At 34.2% G+C, this 18708-nt stretch overlaps 1 protein-coding gene across 1 annotated transcript in view; it reads left to right on the forward strand.

Moving 5' to 3' along the window:
- The window catches only part of LOC136029344 (actin-related protein 2), a 43363-nt gene extending 24864 nt beyond the window's left edge, over positions 1-18499 (forward strand). The window contains exons 6-9 of the mRNA XM_065707643.1: positions 1637-1786; positions 10380-10473; positions 11218-11402; positions 16066-18499. Of these exons, the coding sequence (XP_065563715.1) occupies positions 1637-1786; positions 10380-10473; positions 11218-11402; positions 16066-16236 (600 nt within the window). The 3' untranslated portion in view covers positions 16237-18499. The remainder of the gene's footprint in view (positions 1-1636; positions 1787-10379; positions 10474-11217; positions 11403-16065) is intronic.
- Positions 18500-18708: the final 209 nt, after the last annotated feature.

Genomic DNA, 18708 nt, shown 5'->3' on the forward strand with positions numbered 1-18708 from the left:
TAAAAAGTTTTTACACGCGGGTTCTTCTTGATTCTGATGAGGGCGCTGGACATGAGACTTTATTGTTGGATCTTCAGTAAAAAATTTCCATTATGGATTTGCTACTAATAATAAGAAATATTAAGAGATACTTATTTTGAAAAGTAGTCATAAATATCGTTTTTGATGTCTTATTGTTGTTATTGGGTCAAGTAATACTGTTATTATGGATTCTCGCCAATACTTTCCTCCCCCAGTGAATTTTCAAGTACCAATATCTTGTTTTTTTTGTTTTAATGTGGATCGTAAAGTTTAATTTTTAGTGTATAACAAATTAACGTAAATCCTAATCGCAGGCTTTTCCTTTAGTTATATTAAATATAGTTTTATGCTACTTAAAGAACTAAAACTTCCAAAATGGTAAGCCGATGGATAGTCATGACAGTAAAACCAAAGGGATTCACCAGAATTTTGAAAAAATCCATCTGGGTGTGTTTAATTGGAGTAGATAAAGCTGTGACACTTTAGCTCCGTTAAATTGATCCAAGGGGCGTTGTTTCGAATGTTTCCATTATTTCTGGTAGATAAGACAGATACACTCCAGTAAGGGACGTTTAAAGTAATAGAATGTTCTAAAATGATGAGGACCACTGTAAAATTTAAAATTTAAGACCACTTGGATTTATTTAGGGGCTTTAGAAAGAGTAGGTTTCAAGCAGAGTAGATTAATTGAATTTGGCACATAGAAAGAAATAAGATCGATAAATGGTGATCCTGGTGTAAAAATACCAGAGATTCTGTATGAAAAAGTTATTCCAATTATTATTACTGATGTGTCTGTAAGCGAGACGGTAAGCTAGAAGTCGATCCGCTGGGGCCGACTAAGCTGCTGAAGCTACTCTGCCTCCCCAATCTGTTCAAAGCTTCACCCTTTACTTCCTCGCATGTACCTCCATTTTCATTTAAATCTTTTCCTATGACTTCTTCCTAACCCATTCAGGGACAAAAATAGCGACGAAGACCACACTGCCGACTTTCAACCAGGACTCTAAGAATCCTAGTTGAATTTCTCTGAAGTAAGGATGCTGGGACTGTTTTAGAATTCTCATTTTTGTTTTAATGGTTGTATGTTATTGTAAGTTTTTCTTTTATATATCTATGTTTTGCTGAGGACGGCCCTTGGACATAGGGTCGAAATGTTCATTTCAATACAGAATTCCACTGTCATGCGACAAGAATTCCCTTTTGTTCTTCTTGTTGTTGATGTTTACCATTCAGGGACGACCTGCATTTACTTTGGCATAAGAGGTATGGCCAATCATTATTAGCGGTCAAGTTATGTTAAAAAGAGATTAGCTAAGAGAAGCTTATGTCAGTTTAAAGCTGAACTGCTTGGTTCGCTGTCACATTGTTTGACCCATATCTAGTTTCCAAAAGGAGGTGAGTTCGAGTCCTATTTGTGGTAAATGTTTCATAGCCAGTTTAAATTTATTTTTGTGAAGGTAACGGTAAGTCGTTGTTTAGATGTGTATTTGTGGCTGCTAAAATAAAATATATCTGTGCATTAAATTTAAGTGCTTAAAAGGCTCTATGCATCTGAAAATATGCCAATATTTGTGTTCGTACTTTTAAGAGCTGGTTCCAAACTTTCTTTTAGTTATTACTACTTAGAGGCTACGCGTTTAATCACAGCGCAGACTTCGAGACAATTCGACAGATGAAGGAAAAATTGTGCTATGTAGCATACAATGTTGAGACGGAGCAACGACTTGCCTTGGAAACTACAGTTCTAGTCGAATCATACACGGTAAGTAGATGTCAGGTTTAGACCTTAGGATGATTCCTTGTATATTTTTAATGCTTGTATTGACTCAATGCATACGTGGTCAGTTAGATGTTAGGATTAGACTCCAGGGGAATTCTTTGTATATTTTTAATGCTTACATTGGGAGTGTACTATTGAATGTATCTACTCCATGGTTGCCAGTTTTTTCTGATATTTCTTATTTGGAATGTGCAGATGACTTATTTTTTATCAGTCAAATCAAGGGGAATTTCGGAATCAGTTTATGTCAATTTTGGTTTTAATGGTGTTATTCACATTTCCTAGATTCAGGAGCGCTATTTATTCCACGAGTTAAATATTTTCCGTGGCTTTGAATAACTGTATGTGATACAGTCACTACTTTTTGTTTTCATGTTGTTCATCATATTATTAATAAGCCTAAGCTTGGATGTTTATTCTGAAAAATATATTACAAGTTTTTAAAGAGCCAAGTCACTTCTTTTGTAAAGCAAAAAAGAATTAAAAGAAAGAAATCAATAAAAATGACAAATAAGCTTTAAAGACTAATTGAAAATGAAATGCGTCAACGCACAAACATGTGGCAAATGTATAAAAGGATCAACATAAAAATTTAAAGGAATTGATAAAATTTAGTACATAACGATAGAAGGAAAAAATAAACTTTACGCCGAAAAGTAATAAAAAAAAGAAGAAGGGGGATTTGATTCTCTTATTTAGCTATATAGGAACAGAAATTTCTATATCTGCCTGTGAAAACTTTTTTAGAATAAAAAATGAGAATTTCTGCAGAGGCGCAACAAGAAAAGCGATGTCAGAAGGGGGGAAAAGACTTAGGGGAAGCAAATTTCTTCGGGGCCATGGTTAGCACTATCAGCAAAACGTAAGCAATTAGTTTCTCATGGGTAACTAGATTGACTTTTTTCAAAAAAGAGATTTATAAGGAACTCTGCCTGATTAAGATAATTCTCAGGTATGTTTTTTTGGATAGCATCTGTTTTGTCAGAAGTCAGAATGCCAAACAGAGCAGATGTACTCAAGAATGGAGAATATAAATTTGAAAATAAATTCCCAAACAGTGTGATTTAGACCATTTCAAGTTTTTAAGAAGCTTAAGGAGGGAGGTTGGAGACATTTGCATGTTGTAACATATCATTAATATGATAATTTGATTTCGAAGCACTTGTGATTCTAAAAGACAAGACTTAATTCTAATGATAGTGAACATACTGCATTGTTTTTATAGGTATCAGCTCATTTTTGAAACCTAGCACCCTAAAATGTTATCGTGTCAGTTGCTATCCATTTTTTAAGATATTTTTTTAGCTGCCTCGTTGTTAGCGTAATATCTTTGTATCTTTATCGTAGTTCTCCTTCTTCGAAGCCTTCCATAAGATAATTGCTATTTTGATGCGTTATATGCTAATCTTGCAACGATTACTCCTTTTAGTTTTAGATGTTATTGTGAATTGTTCTTGTCTTTGTTTTTTTTTCTTTTTTCCTTCTAGCCTTAATAACTTTTCTGCTGTCTAAAAAATTATTGTTGATATGTCTAGAAAGGAAAGGAGGGATTCAAAGAGTATAGTTCCAAAGGATTCCACCCTTACTTTGTTAATAAACTACTTTATGCACTGCTTTAGCACACTCTACCTTCATGACGTAGTTCACTTTTTAAGTGGCATTAGGGTGATTTATGTGATCAATTATCTCGAAACTCGTTTAAAAGAACTTTAGAACAGGGATCCACTACTTTCGCTGGTTGCAGTTATATATTTTTTTAATTTCACTTTTACTTTTTTGCTTCTATTTTTCAGTAAAAAAGCTCAAGAAATCACATTTGAAATCAATCTAAAAGTGGAAATTGAAACTTTCCTGTGGGGACCTACTACAACTCAGGCACTTCTCAAGTATTAACCTAAGAGTGAAAATTTGGTCGACATATCCTCTACCTTTTCTAAACCGCACTGTTCTTCTCTTAAAACTTTGTCTATAGCATCTCTCGGTCTAAAAAGTATCATATTACTAAGAAATTTGGTACCTACAGAGACCAGATTAATGCCTCGATAATTACCACCTTTCTTATACAGTGGTTTCATTAAGTTTTTCCTAAAATGGTTAGGTACTTCCCCTTTTTCAAAAATCATATTCATAATCTTCAGTAACTTATTTCTAACCTCAGAAACTTTTTTATCACACTATCAGCACCTGGAGCCTTATTATTTTTAAATCCCTTGAATAGTGTCGCTAACTCTTCCTAGCAAAAAAAAAAAAAAAAAAAAAAAAAAAAAAAAAAAAAATCTTCCATCACATCTCTTAAACTCGGTCTTGGTTTAGACCATCTTCAAAATGTTTTGTTAATCTCTCTTTAACTCTTTTCTTATCACTAATCGTGACCCCGTTCCTATCTTTAAATGGGACAAGTCCGGATCGACTACTAAATATAGAAAATTTGAGAAAATTTGAAAAAAATTGGCTTGTTTTAGAAAATAGGGGAAAACATCCCCTAAAAGTCAAAGAATCTTAACGAAAATCCCATAATCAGATTCAACGCATCAGAGAACCATATTGTCAAAGTTTCAAGCTCCTATCTACAAAAATGTGGAATTTTGTATTTTTTGCCAGAAGACAGGTCACGGATGCGTGCTTATTTGTTTTTTTTTCCAGGGGTGATTGTGTCGACCCAGTGGTCCTAGAATGTCGCGAGAGCGCTCATTCTAACAGAAATTAAAAGTTCTAGTTCCCTTTTAAGTGACCAAAAAAATTGGAGGGCATCTAGTCCCCCTCCCACGCTCATGTTTTCCCAAAGTCACCGGATCAAAATTTTGAAATAGCCATTTTGTTCAGCATAGTCGAAAAATTTAACAGTTATGTCCTCTGGGACAACTTCATTCCCCACAGTCCCAGGGGGAGGGGTTACAAGTTACAAACTTTGACAATTGTTTACAAATAGTAATGGCTTTTGGGAAGTGTACAGACGTTTTCAGTGGAACTTTTTCGCGTTGAGGGGAGGGGTTTACGTGGGAGAATCTTTCCATGGAGGACTTTATCACGAGGGAAGAGAATTTCCATGAAGGGGCCCTATGATTTTCTAAGATTATTAAAAAAAAAATGAGATAATAAATGAAAAAGTTTTTTCAGCTGGATATAAGGAGCAGCATTAGAACGAACATAAATTATTACGTATAAAAGGGGTTTCTTCCCCTCCACAATACCCCGCTCTTTACGCTAAAGTATTTTTAGTAATTTTAACTATTTATTCTACAGCCTTTGTGATTTAGGGGTCATTCTTTAAGAATTGGGACAAAATTCAATCTTTAGTTTAAAGAGCGAGGTATTGACGAGGGGGTGAACCCCCTCATATACGTAATAAAAATATACAAATATAGAAGTTCGTTACGTAAGTTAATTCGTAAGCTACGCATATTTATTCCTAATAAAAACGTTCATAAAAAAGCTTTAGTCGCCTTTTTAAGTAACTAAAAATTGGAGGGTAACTAGGCTCCTCTCCCACCGCTTTTTTTTTCGAAACCGTCCCATCAAAACTAATTATTCATGTGCGGTGAGCTTAAATCGAAACATGTATTTATTCAAAACGTTCAGAAATTAAATAATTTTTTTTTTTTACTGCAAGTAAGGAGCGACATTAAAAATTAAAACGAACAAATTATTCCGTATATGAAAGGGGTTTTCCCCTCTTCAACCCCTCGCTCTTCACGCCAATTTTTTTTGTTATTTTAAAAAGTAGAGTTGTGAGAAAGAGTCAAACTTTAGCGTAAAGAGCTAGGGATTGAAGAGAGGAAAACCCCTTTCATAGACTGGATAATTTCTGTTAGTTTTAAGTTCTAATGTCGCTCCTTACTTGCATTAGAAAAAAAACTTGTATTTTCTTATTGAATCACGAATGAGAGCGAATAATTTAAATTGTATTTATGCGGTTTTGATTAATTTTAAACCTATTACCTCTTAATAGGGTGAATTTTGATTGTTTTTTAATTTGATGGTTTCGTCTAATTATTTTCCCTCAGCTGACATTCCAACTAGAATAACTGATCATTCAGCAACTTTAATTGATAATTTGTTCGTTCCTGGAAGTTTGATTTCTAAATGCGTTTGTGATGTTGTGATTGTACAGGGATCTAATCATCTTCGTACAATTTGTTCATCACAAGTCTTTGAGCCAAGAGAAGTCGAAGTTAAATATCAGAAATAGGCGTAGGCTTTCCTAGATACTTGAATTCACAGTGTATCACTTTGGTACGTTGACTTCTGAGATACCCTCCTTTCAGCTAAATGTTTTATATATTATATATATATATATATATATATATATATATATATATATATATATATATATATATATATATATATATATATATATATATATATATATATATATATATATATATATATATATATATATATATATATATATATTAATTTTAATATCAATTTTTGTATTAAGAGAAAATAAAGAAAAATTACAAGCATTAGACCCCACAAAGGCTCTTTGGCCTGTGATGGTGGGAGACTAAATATTACATCAATTAATATAGAAGAAAAGCAACATAAAACAAAACAATTGTATTGTAAATCAAAACAGATTTAATCATAAATCAAAAACAGGACCTCGAAATGATCCAGCCAATTATCGACCTATATCCTTGCTGTCTGTTTTAAGACAGCAATCATAAGACAGTAAATCATAAATCAAAAACAGAAACGGACCAAGAACAGAACCTTGAGGCACACCAAACTCAACTTCAGACGAAAAGCTGGAAAGAGAATCGACAGAGATAGTTCTAACGGACAAATAGGAATCAAACCAAGAATGAGCCTGTCCTCTTACACCAATGTGTGATAGCTTATAACGAAGAATTCCATAAGTTAAGGAGTCAAAAGCCTTATGGACATCCAGGAATATTGCCGCAGGGATCAAACCAGAGTCAAGCGCGGTGTGGAGAAAATTTAAAAGCGTTACAAATGCATGTTCCGTAGAATGTTTAGCTCGGAACCCAAACTGAAAATCATGAAAAAAACTTTTAGCCTCTATAAAAAGCTAGTAGTCGGGAAAGTATGGTCTTTTCAAAATTCTACTTAAAACAGACAGCAAGGATATAGGTCGATAATTGGCTGGATCATTTCGAGGTCCACCTTTATGTAAAACAATTACTTTAGCTCGTTTAAGAGAACTGGGGAAAATACAATTTTCAAAAGAAAGATTTATAAGCTTCGTCAATGGTGAAATAATTGAAGGAACAATGAACTTAACTACCATAGTTGGAATGCAGTCAGGGCCAGACGCCGAAGAACTTTTCAAGCTATTTACAATCCTGGCTGCTTGAACCTCAGAAGTAGGATACAAGACCATCGACTTGTGACAAGGTTGACCAAGATAAGATTTGTAATCTGGTTGTGACAGCGAAGACCAGACTGAAGAAGCTGTAGTTTTCCCAACATTAGCAAAAAATGATGTAAATACTTCCAGAACAGATGGAACGCCCTCAACAACCACATCACCAACCACAAGACTCGGAGGGATAGAGGGAGCTGGAGAAGACCCTTTAAGAACGGAATTAATCACTTGCCAAGTCTTACGAATATCCTTCCCACAATCTGAGAAAATCTTAGAATAATAAAGGAATTTGGCCTTCCGGTACAAAGAGTTAAAAACATTCCTGTAGAGTTTGAACTGCTGAAGACGTGTAGAATTCGAACATGACTTTGCTGACTTAAAAGCTTTCCAAAGATTATTTTTTTTCTTCTCCAACTCTTTAGAAGGCCAGGTGTCATCCATGGTTTAAGTGGAATGGATCTTTTTGACCTTGAATTAGAGGGGTTCAGAGCACATACTTCAAAAATCGACGCTTTCACTGACTCATAAAAAGAATCAAACTTCGAACAAAAATCAATATCCTCATCAAAAATATTCCATGTCTTCTCAGCTAAATGGGATCTGAGGCAGATTAAATTATTCAGATCAAACCTAAAAGAAGCTGTTGGAGTATTCCTACTCAATCTTATTTTGAAGTTAAAAGTGGAAAATACAGGAAAATGGTCAGAAATATCACTCACTACAACATAATTCTGAACCACACTAAGAGACAAAAAAATATTTTTAATTAAAGACGCTGACTTATCAGTTAAACGTGTCGGAATACAGGTTGTTGGTAGAACCCCAGCAGTGAGCATAGTTGAGAGGAAATCCACCGTAGTAGAGGACGCCACATCAATCAGATTTATGTTAAAGTCTCCCATTATTACTAGTTCGTACGAACGTCTCCCTATTAAATCCAAAACCTCATCAAGGACATGAAAAAAAGAAGAGACAGATCCACTCGGAGATCTATAAACATTACCAATTATCAAAACTTTGTTTTGTAATTTAATTTGAATAAACTGGGATTCAAAAACCCCCTCATCATTCCTTGACAGATCGCTTCGAACGAAACAGAGAATAACATCAGAAATATACAAGACTAGACCACCCTTTGCCATCCTTCTGCGATTTAGTCGTTCCATTTTATAACCGGGTATATCAAGAAGTATTTCATTATTAGAATTCAGAAAGGTCTCACATAACCCGACAACATCAGGTTGTCCATCAGAAACTATCTGTCTCAACTCATCAATCGATGAACATAGTCCCTGAGTATTGAGTTGAAGGACTGAAAAATTATCATCTCGTCTAGTAGCCCAATTTAAATCGGAAACATATTTACTAGTATTTGAATGGGAAAAATTTGAGAAATTGTTTTGAATTTGACCAATAGAATTATTAACAATACTCAAAACATATATTGGATTACTTTGCAATTGAAGTAGACGTCCATCAAGGGGGTAAACATCCCAGAGCCTGGGCTAGAAAAGATCATAGGACCTAAAGGGATGGTATATCAGACCTGCGCAACAACAAACAGAAAAAAAACAAAAAAACTACGAGGCTATAAGCGAACAAAAAAACGAAAAAATGGTGAAAATATAACGAATTTTAACTATTAGCACCACTATTAACCAATATCGTCGATAGACCATAAGCGACGTGGATAAGAATCACTAGCTAGACGTACATAAATTCGACCTTGGTGAGACCACACTTGCTTATTCCCACATATATCCCTTGCTAAGTTCAGAACATCACTTCTTTGTTTTGTCAGATTTTCAGACACAAAAATACGAGTGCGAGCTAATTTTGACTTTTCTTTGAACACTTTAGAAGCAAAGTCTTTAGACTTGAATGTTACAACTACAGGAGCAATTGCATCCTGTTGACTATTACCTTTGCTTATATTTAATCTTTTAACTTTTATCACATCTTGATTTGATATTTCAAGCTCCATTCTGTTTGACACTATATCAAGAACCATCAACTTCAAGTCACTATTGGGAGTTTGCTTAACCCCATTGAACATGAGACTATTTAATCTCTTTTCTTGTTCATACTCATCAAGCTTTTGCTCTGCAACTTTAATCCGTTCCTCCATAAATGAACATTGATTTTTAAATGTTTTAAATCATCAGACAAAGCAACAAATTTTGGCTGCAATTCAACAACTAATGCCCTGTAAATTTCACTTGAAATAGACGAGCTTTGCGCTTTGATTGCACTAACTGTGCCATTAGAAAATGACTGTTTGCCTCCAACAGATGCCAATTTTTCATCTAATCTCTGATCTATTTTCTGAGCAAGGTTTTCCATGACAGACTGAATTTCTTGTTCCGTCGCTGTAATCTTGTTAATAAGAGAGGTTGATCCCAACGACTTATTTAAAATGATATTTTCAGAAGCTTGTCCTTTAAGTTTGTCTGTTCATAATTCTATATAAATGTCCGGTTTCATCACAAGCTCTTCAAACGTTCCCTTTACACCTTTTTAGAGTTTTTCATAGCCTTAGCTTTATTGCATTCAAAATCTAAAATTTGGGACTCATTTACGAGCTGGGTATTATGTGTGCCGTAACAGAAAACTAGATACTTGTAATTTCTAGTTTTTTCACTTCCCTTTGGATCAGTTACTTCAACAATACGTACAGGCCATTCAGGGTAACCTCTAAACCTAGCCAATGCCAGCATATGAACAGTAAATTTAGCCATCTGCTTAGCTAGCCAGAAATTAGTTAGAAAAATAGCTTCGATAACACAAAAAAGTTCTCACCTTTTTGTTGAGTGGTTGAATCGAAGACTTAAAAGTCAGCTAAACTGTCCTTAGTAATGTGCCAAGCTGAAAAAAATTGAACAATAGATCAAGTGAATCTCTCTTTAATGCATAAACTTTCATCAATTAATTTTCTCGATCCAAAATCCCATTTGAATTCATTTCGCCATCAATCACTGAACTTGCAATCTATGTAAGTCCGAAGCGAATGCTGTATTTTAATCCGTTTAGTCAAAGAAGCCAGTTCTTTATTTCAAAGGCAATAAAATATCCGTTTTCAGCAAGACGGTGAAATATATATATATATATATATATATATATATATATATATATATATATATATATATATATATATATATATAATATATATATATATATATTTGTGCATATTCAAGTGCTATTTTTAACGTTTCTATTTTGATTGTATCCACTTTCCTTTTTTAGTTGCCAGATGGTCGGGTGATAAAAATCGGCGGTGAACGGTTTGAAGCGCCAGAGGCACTATTCCAGCCACATCTAATCAACGTTGAAGGAACTGGTTAGAACATTTTTTCTTTATTTATTAGGAATTCTGATAAAAGTTCCCAACAAGTCTTGTTTTGAAACTTCCGAGTACAATGGAATCCCCTAAAAGTAGATACCTTTTTATTAGGAAACGTATTGGGAGAGGAATCTAAGCTACTACGTAGCATGTTCAGTATGGCAGTTCTATCCTCTCGTGCGCCTGAAGCAACATCTTGATTAGCACCTCCCCCCTGCCTCCCAAAAGGTTTTAGGCCAGATTTTAACAAAAGTTTCATTTATCAACAAAATTTTCACTAAACAAAATTTGAGTACATATATTACACAAACGTCAAAAGTAATTAAGTTCGGTCTATTTACTTTCATTTTCAAGGAATGGTAATGTAGATACGAGAAATTTGTTTATGCTTACTGGCAATTGTGCCCTCTACTTTATTTTAATAAAAATAAACTTCAGAAGCTATAAAATGATTATAACCGTTAGATTATTTATTCGAAATTCTGTGCCCCCAAAATTTCTGCCCCTGGGATAAGTGTCCTCTCTGTTTCCCCTCCCCCCCCAGAAACTGTCTCTGAGCTTGCTGGTACGTAGCCTCTAAGCTACGTGGCAAGCAATGTTGATATACAAAAACTTGATTTTCGAGCTTATACTCCAGGTTTACCATATTTTTGCAAACAAGAGAAAGAGAAAAAGAGAGCGAGAGAGACTTTTACCTATACTTTCAGTGTAGCTAGATTTGATTTCTCTTTCTGTTTTCAGGAATTGCCGAACTCTTATTCAATACGATTCAAGCTGCTGATATTGATATACGACCTGAACTGTATAAGCATATCGTTCTATCTGGCGGTTCAACAATGTATCCAGGATTGCCAAGTAGACTGGAAAGAGAAGTAAAACAATTGTATTTGGAGCGAGTCCTCAAAGGAGACGCGGAAAAACTTTCAGTGAGTTCAATGTTCTTTACAAGTCTCTATTACAAGTCTCATTTTTACCAGTCTTAAGCAATTACCTATTGCTTAAAAATTTTTACCATCATTTTTACCAATTTAATTTTTTTACAAGAAACTTCAGGGGCTTCCTGATTCTTTTTATGGCACTTGGTATTAACCAAGTAACATATAGCGATCGCAAATTCTTTAGCTCTGTCCCGGTTTTGCCAGTTTAGGCACTTCCAGATAAGCTAGGACGATGGAATTTGGTAGGCGAATCAGGGACCGGACCAGATTAAATTAGAAATAGTTGTTTCCCCGAATCGATCATCTAGGGGGAATAGGGGGACGGTTAATTCAGAAAAAATAGAAAAATGGACCATTTTGATCCGGTGACATTGGGAAGAGTCGGGGGGGGGGGGGGGCTAAAATCTTTGAAAACGCTTAGAGTGGAGGGATCAGGATGAAACTTGGTGAGAAAAATAAACACAAGTCATAGAAATGTCATTGACATAACCGGGGCGGATCTGCTATCTTTGGAGGAGTTGGGGGGAGGGAGGGTTAATTCCAAAAAATTAGAAAATGAGGTATTGTTTTTAAGGAAACCGGAAATCTTGAAAAACGCTTAGAGTGGAGAGATCGGGATGAAAATCGGTGGGTGGAATAAGCAAATGTCGTAGATATGTGATTGACGTAACTGGATTGGATCCACTGGACCAGGGGGTCCAGTGCTTTGGTGAGGTCGGTGCTTCTGGACGTGCAATGATGACGTCAATTGGTAGGCGTGTTAGGGACCTGTACAAATTGACTTGATAAAGTTGTTTTACCCGATTTGACCATCTGGGGGGCTGAAGGGAGAGGAAAAATTAGAAAAAAATGAGGTATTTTTACTTTACGAGTGGGTTTTGGATCTTAGTGAATTTTGATATTTAGAAGGACCTCATGTCTCAGAGCTCTTATTTTAAATCCTGACCTCCATTAAGCCTCTAATTTTCCTTTAAGATCAATCTGTTGATTCTTATAATTTTGCTAGAGCTCATGCCATATGAGCTCTTGGCTCGTCCGACTTCGTCACTAGTGCCATACAAGAGCCACAAGAGCCCTTAGCTCTTGTTTTTAAAGATTTTAAAACTCCAAGAAAAGTCTTCCAAACAGTTCCAATATATGATCTTTTTACCGTGTCTGACGAATATTTATAATGCGGCTGTTGAAATTGATTGAAACTTTATTATGTTTTTATTAGTATTGAATTAAAATATTTTTTTTTGAACATTTATTTCAATTAGTTTTTGATTTATTGATCAAATCGAATTTATGTAAATTTAGTGAAATTAATAAAAATTGTGTTTTTAATATTTTAATATAATAAAATTTCAAATTTAACAAAATGATTGAGTTTTTAGAATAGAACAGTTTGATTTAACCACGTACGTATAAATGCTAACTTGAAAGACAGTGCTCATGCTTAGTTGCATACTTCAGCGCTGTAAATAATACCTAAAACGAGATGAAAGCAGTCTTCAACTAATTCATCCGACGAAAAAAAAGGAAAGAAAAAAAAACAACAGAAGAGCAAGAGAGACGCAGACAAACTTTCAATTATTTTTTGTTCGTTATTTACTCAAGTCTCTTTTTTTACAAGAAACTCCTGGATTTTTCTCAAGGTTTTGAAAATTCTGAGAAGGGAAAAGGCTCTCAAAGTAAGATCCTTTTAGTGTAGTTTAAAAATAATTATAGCATTGAATGTAAAAAAAAAACAACAACAAAAAAACAGAAGAGCAAGAGAGACGCAGACAAACTTTCAATTATTTTTTGTTCGTTATTTACATAAATCTTTTTTTTTACAAGAAACTTCCGGGGGATCTTATTGGTTTTTCTCAATGTTTTGAAAATCCCGAGAAGAGAAAAGGCTCTCAAAGTAAAATGCTTTTAGTGTATTTGAAAAATACTTAGCTATAGCATTGACTGCCAAGAAAAAAAAATTTAAATAGAATTTAATTAAAAAAAGAGAAAATTAAAGTGAAATAAAATGAAATAGAATGGAATTAAAAATAGACTCTTAAGGATTGTGAATAAGTAGAGGAAAACAAATCTGACTATTTTTAAAAACTATTAAAAAAAATATAATGTTTTCTAAACTTATCAGCTGATCAGCTTGTGCAACGAGATATTAAATATTGGACGGGCAAAACTAGGGCAAGGATTCTTGCTTTATGATCTGCAAAACAAACTTGATTCGAATGTTGAACCTTAGGGAACTTTTTATAAGTGATGATATAAAACAAAAGTTGACAATGCTCACGTAAACAAGAAAATTTGTTAACATTATCCTTACAGATAACCATGTGCACTGGATTCTATTCGATGGGTAAGTTTGAACAAAAATCCTAAATAATAAGGTACATATCGGGAAAATTGCAAACATCACGAGATGTTTTTTTTTGGGGGGGGGGGGGGGGTAGAAGGCCTATCCAACACTAACATATGTAATTTTAACACTATACTGTAGTAATAATAAACCTCTCATTGGGCTCATAATTATGAAAGAAGTGCATTGTTGTTAAATAAGGTCATTTTTTCTTAAAGTTTTGGCTTTGATTAAGCAAATTTAAAGTGTAGCCTATATGGTGCTTATGATGGCTGTAATTAAGTAGGCTAATAAGAATAGATCGACTCTTTAAGACTAAGTCAGGGTTTGGTCGAAAATTAATGTATGAAGATAATAAATGGGACCACAATTCAAATCTGGCACGTTGTTTTGGTCTGATGATTTTGGTTTTTACAGAAAGTATTCTTTTGTCACCAATGAAAACTGATGGTAACCGGGATTGATAGACGGGGGTAGGAAAATCTTAAGGGGAGCCTATGTTTACAGTTTGGCATTAAAATGCCAAAAGTTGCAAACAGTATGGAATATATAAGACAACATTTTAAGAATCCTAATGATATCAAAAACGTTTTGGAAGGGGGTGGGGATGATTACAGCTGTAACCTATTAAAGAGTGAACCACGGCCCACAGTGACCGAAATAATATAAAGACGTTTGAAGAAAAATCTATCAAATACTTTTGTTCAAATACTGAAAAAAAAAAAAAAAAATCACCAAACGCTAATTTGGTGAATGGGTAAATTTGGGACTGGCTTTTCTTGAACTCTAGATTATTATCTTTATTATTCGAAACCGAATTCTCTTACTTTAAGACAGGGGTGTTTTAAAGATTCAAGTGAAACTGCACGATTTACTCGAGAATTTTAGGAATTTAAAATTCAGAAGGGGAATATAGATCAGAGGGATTATGCCAGTTACAGAGCAATTATATTTGGAAGGCTTAAGAAAACTGAAAACAAAATGATTGACCCTTAAAAGTCAAAGAAATGGTTTTAGCAAGATAACTAAAACAAAACTGCATTGATAGGGTTGAGAAAATATTAACAAAAATGTACGGAACGGACTATAAAATGAAGTGCTGAAATAATCTCATGAAACAAGACCTAATAAATAAAATAGTTTGCAAGCTAATGGAATTTGACGTAGAGATCGTAAAATAAAACGTAAGTACGCAAGTAATAAAGAATATATGGGTATTATTGGGCTGTCGAGCTGAAATAGAATCCAGGAATCCACCTTAACCAAGCCTTTATAAAGAAATGAATTTTTTTCGAAATAGCCAATCCAGTGATCAGTTTTGAAGATAACAAATGACTAGCTGTTTAGAATCTCAAAAGTGCATTTCAAATATCCAACCTTTGCGTATGCCATGTATGAAGTATCAAGGGAAACACTGCAAGCAATATCAAAGCAGTGCCGCCTGAAATGGCTAGGCTGAACGTCATACAGGAACAACTAGAATTCCTCCCTCTGAAGTATTCTGCTCGAGTCACTTAGCTCCAGCACGAGAATTAAGTTAGGGCAAAAGTAGACTAAACAGAATTCGATCAAAATCTACCTCAATCCTATTGGAGTTTAAAATTCTTGTAGAGACAGTGCAGAGTAGCTGGCAGCGACTGGCGCAAAACATAGCAGAAAAATATCTCGGGGATCTTTGGTGTCGGGCGAGATAAAAAAAAAATACCAGGTCCTTGCCACAAGTATATAGTGACGCAAGTACATATGACGTAAAGTATTTAGACAGTGTGAAGTGAGAAACCAATTCTTACTTCATAATATACAGAATATTGTAGCCAACACATTTTGTATACAGACCTGCTTTACTTTACCCCCACTCACCCCCCTAGTGTGCAAATGTACTCAAATTTGTTTCTATAGTATTATATTCTCATCATGTTTTGGTATTTTTCATTAGGATTAATCTGACTTCACTTCTTGAGTGTTGCCCCTGTAACTAATAAGTACCCTAATTTTTAATGCACCAAAGATTTTTTTTTCAGCTTCTTACTTTCTTTGCTTCACACTATCTTTAGAAGGCAGATTTCTTTATTTCAATGGAAACTTAAATGGAAGTTGGCAGTTGTTTTAGTGTCGATAGTCTCCTTAATCAATAATAACATGTTCCAAATCTTGGTGCTATCGAAAAACCCAATCGGTTGTCCTCTTTAAAGCGTACACTTTTTGGTTCTATATCTACAGTATGCTTAGCTTTTGACTCCGAGTATATCCAATTTGAGGAAAGTAAGAAAATGGTTGAGTTTGCTTTTGTTTAGTATTTTTCTTTTCCAGCGTTTCAAGATCAGAATTGAAGATCCACCTCGACGCAAAGATATGGTGTTTATTGGTGGCGCTGTTTTAGCCGATGTTATGAAAAACCGAGACGATTTCTGGATATGGCGCCACGAGTATGAGGAAAAAGGACTGAAAGTTTTAGAAAAAATGGGCATTCGTGCTACATAATTTGTGATATAAATTCCTCTAGTTATGAAAAGTTTCTTTTTTTTCAATTCCTTTTTAACAGGAGTATTCCAGTTTTCTACTGTTTTGTACCTTCTGTTGTTAATGATTATCGCTGTAGAAACTAATGTGATACAGTTACTATGTGTTGATTCACTGAACCGAAAGAAGGCTTTTAATAATCTGTGACTTGCTTGTTTTTTCTTTGTCTTGTTTTGCTCGCCTGCCTAGATCAATGTTTTTCCAAATTGGGTGCTGTGAAATCCAGGGAATAATCAATCGAAGGCCTAAATTAGTGAAGAGAAAACCTCTTTGATTCAGACGAAATTTTAGCCTTCATTTTTTGCATTCAATTGCTTTTTATGGCCAATAACTATTTTTGGGGGGAATTCAATATTCCAAGGTGATTATTGCATTTTCTTTTGCAAATTAATGGTAATAAACGTTGAAAGTTTTCCCGGTTATTAACGGATAAATTGCCATGGAAATATAGCACAACATGATAGGGATGCGCAATTTAGGAGTTAAGCCAACAAAAAGTTTGGTTCCAGGAGACAATTTTGAACTCTAAAAAGCCGCACTTTATAATGTTTGGGTGGCCAAAGGAAAGATGAGGATTCCCCTCCCCCTCCATCTTCGCCTGAGCACAGTTTATTTTGTATGGTTTTTACTTACGTAGAATCATGCAAATGTTTCGATAAAGAAAAAAAAAATCATTTCCGTTTCTCCATGCTTCTCAAGATCATAAATCCATCCTTGATGACGGGACATTCGAAAAAGCTATGCAATGTGTTATGAAATCTACTTGAAAATTTGAATGTAATGGAAGTAGAGTTTATATTAATGTCTAGCCTTGCTAGACTTCTATGTCACGCCAGGTTCGAGACTTGCCTACACATGGACAATTAGTCAGCCTTATTTTTAAATGTCAATTTTTCGTTAACATGTCTGTTATTAAAATATTTTTAATATAAGCTGAACTAAGATTGCTTTGAGTTTGTGCTGTTCAAAATTATCGAACCTGACAGCGATCTGTTAAGTGACGTCATTTTGTTGCTTTGGTCAATTCGGTTGAAAGTGAAATATTTTTGGTCTGTTTCAGCCATTGCTTTGAGAAGAGACATGGTGTTCTCATTTGTGCTTGACAGAATGTTTAATGTCCAAGAATTTCACTTGAAAATGAAAACCCCCTGAAATAGAAAAAGAATTCAAAGATCATTCAAAGCAACATGTTACCCATCAATAATCTGTATTGAATAAACATATGCTGACGGTCTAGCTTCGTATGTGTATCGTGCACGTTTGCTTTAAATAACAAGTTAAAAACTTTTTTCCTGGAGTGAATTCTCCACGATGAAGAAATATGATAAATGTGTCTTTAGAACAGTAATTTTGGGAGCGTTGGGGCCTTGGTTGTCCTATTTATATTTATAATATAAATATCATTTAGTCCTGAACATTTGATTTTTAGTTTTTATTGTCCATTTTTTCATGTATAAGTAAGGTAATTAACCATAACGCAAGTAGTTTATTCGTTAATAATAAAGTGTTGCAATATCAGATGCTTTTTCTTGGCCTGGAAACGCGCTATTTTTTTTTTTTTTTTTTTTTTTTTACTGTCTTTGGTTTTGAAAGCGTGTGCGATATATTATTCGAAACAATAAAGTTATGCGATCTTGATTTTCATTGCTTTAGTTTCTTTCTCGCGATTACACGAAGCTTTGAAGATCGTTCGCTAAGATATTAAATTAAGAAGAGCCAATTGAATATTCGAATATTCGCCATGTACATTTTTGGAGACATGTTTTTTAAATTCTTATATTGAAGTCTTTCTCTCCCGCCATGTGTAAAATAAGATTTGTTTAACGATTAAGAGGTTTCAGTTCATTTTGTCACATGAAGGCAACTTATGTTTTAGCTGTCTGGTGTCGCTTCTTTCTTACCTTTGTAGAATTTAATGGAAACTTAGCAAGAAGGTGCCCCGTACATGTCCTTTTGCAACAATCTTGTAACTGTTTTGGTGCTTAAAATTCTATTAAGAACTAGCTTTTGTGTTTGTGTAAGTTGTTTGTTTCGGATATTTCACAGAAACGCTAGCATTTATGTAGAAATTTACTATAGTTATCAAATATCTCTGGAAGGTAATGAAATCGGTTGCCATTGGTTTATAATAAAGTGAATGCAATTCAGAAAAAAATATGTATAACACTCTAAAAATCACAGCCATTGGTGATTATAAGTTGATCAAATACAGTTTTTTAATCTATGTTTCGTATTTTATCTTTCAACATGTTTTGAGGTCAGTTCTGACGGAATTTTGATGGTAGAGTTTATCATGCAAAAATGACCCATGAACTTCAATATGTAAATTAGGGCTAGTATGTTAGATAGACCAGAAAAAACGATGTATTTTAAACAAGGTTTTGTCTGCAGTAAAAAATGAAGTTTCAATTCTCAGCCCGAATAAAGGTGAAT

Source organism: Artemia franciscana, chromosome 7 (assembly GCF_032884065.1).
Source record: "Artemia franciscana chromosome 7, ASM3288406v1, whole genome shotgun sequence".
NCBI lineage: Eukaryota > Metazoa > Arthropoda > Branchiopoda > Anostraca > Artemiidae > Artemia > Artemia franciscana.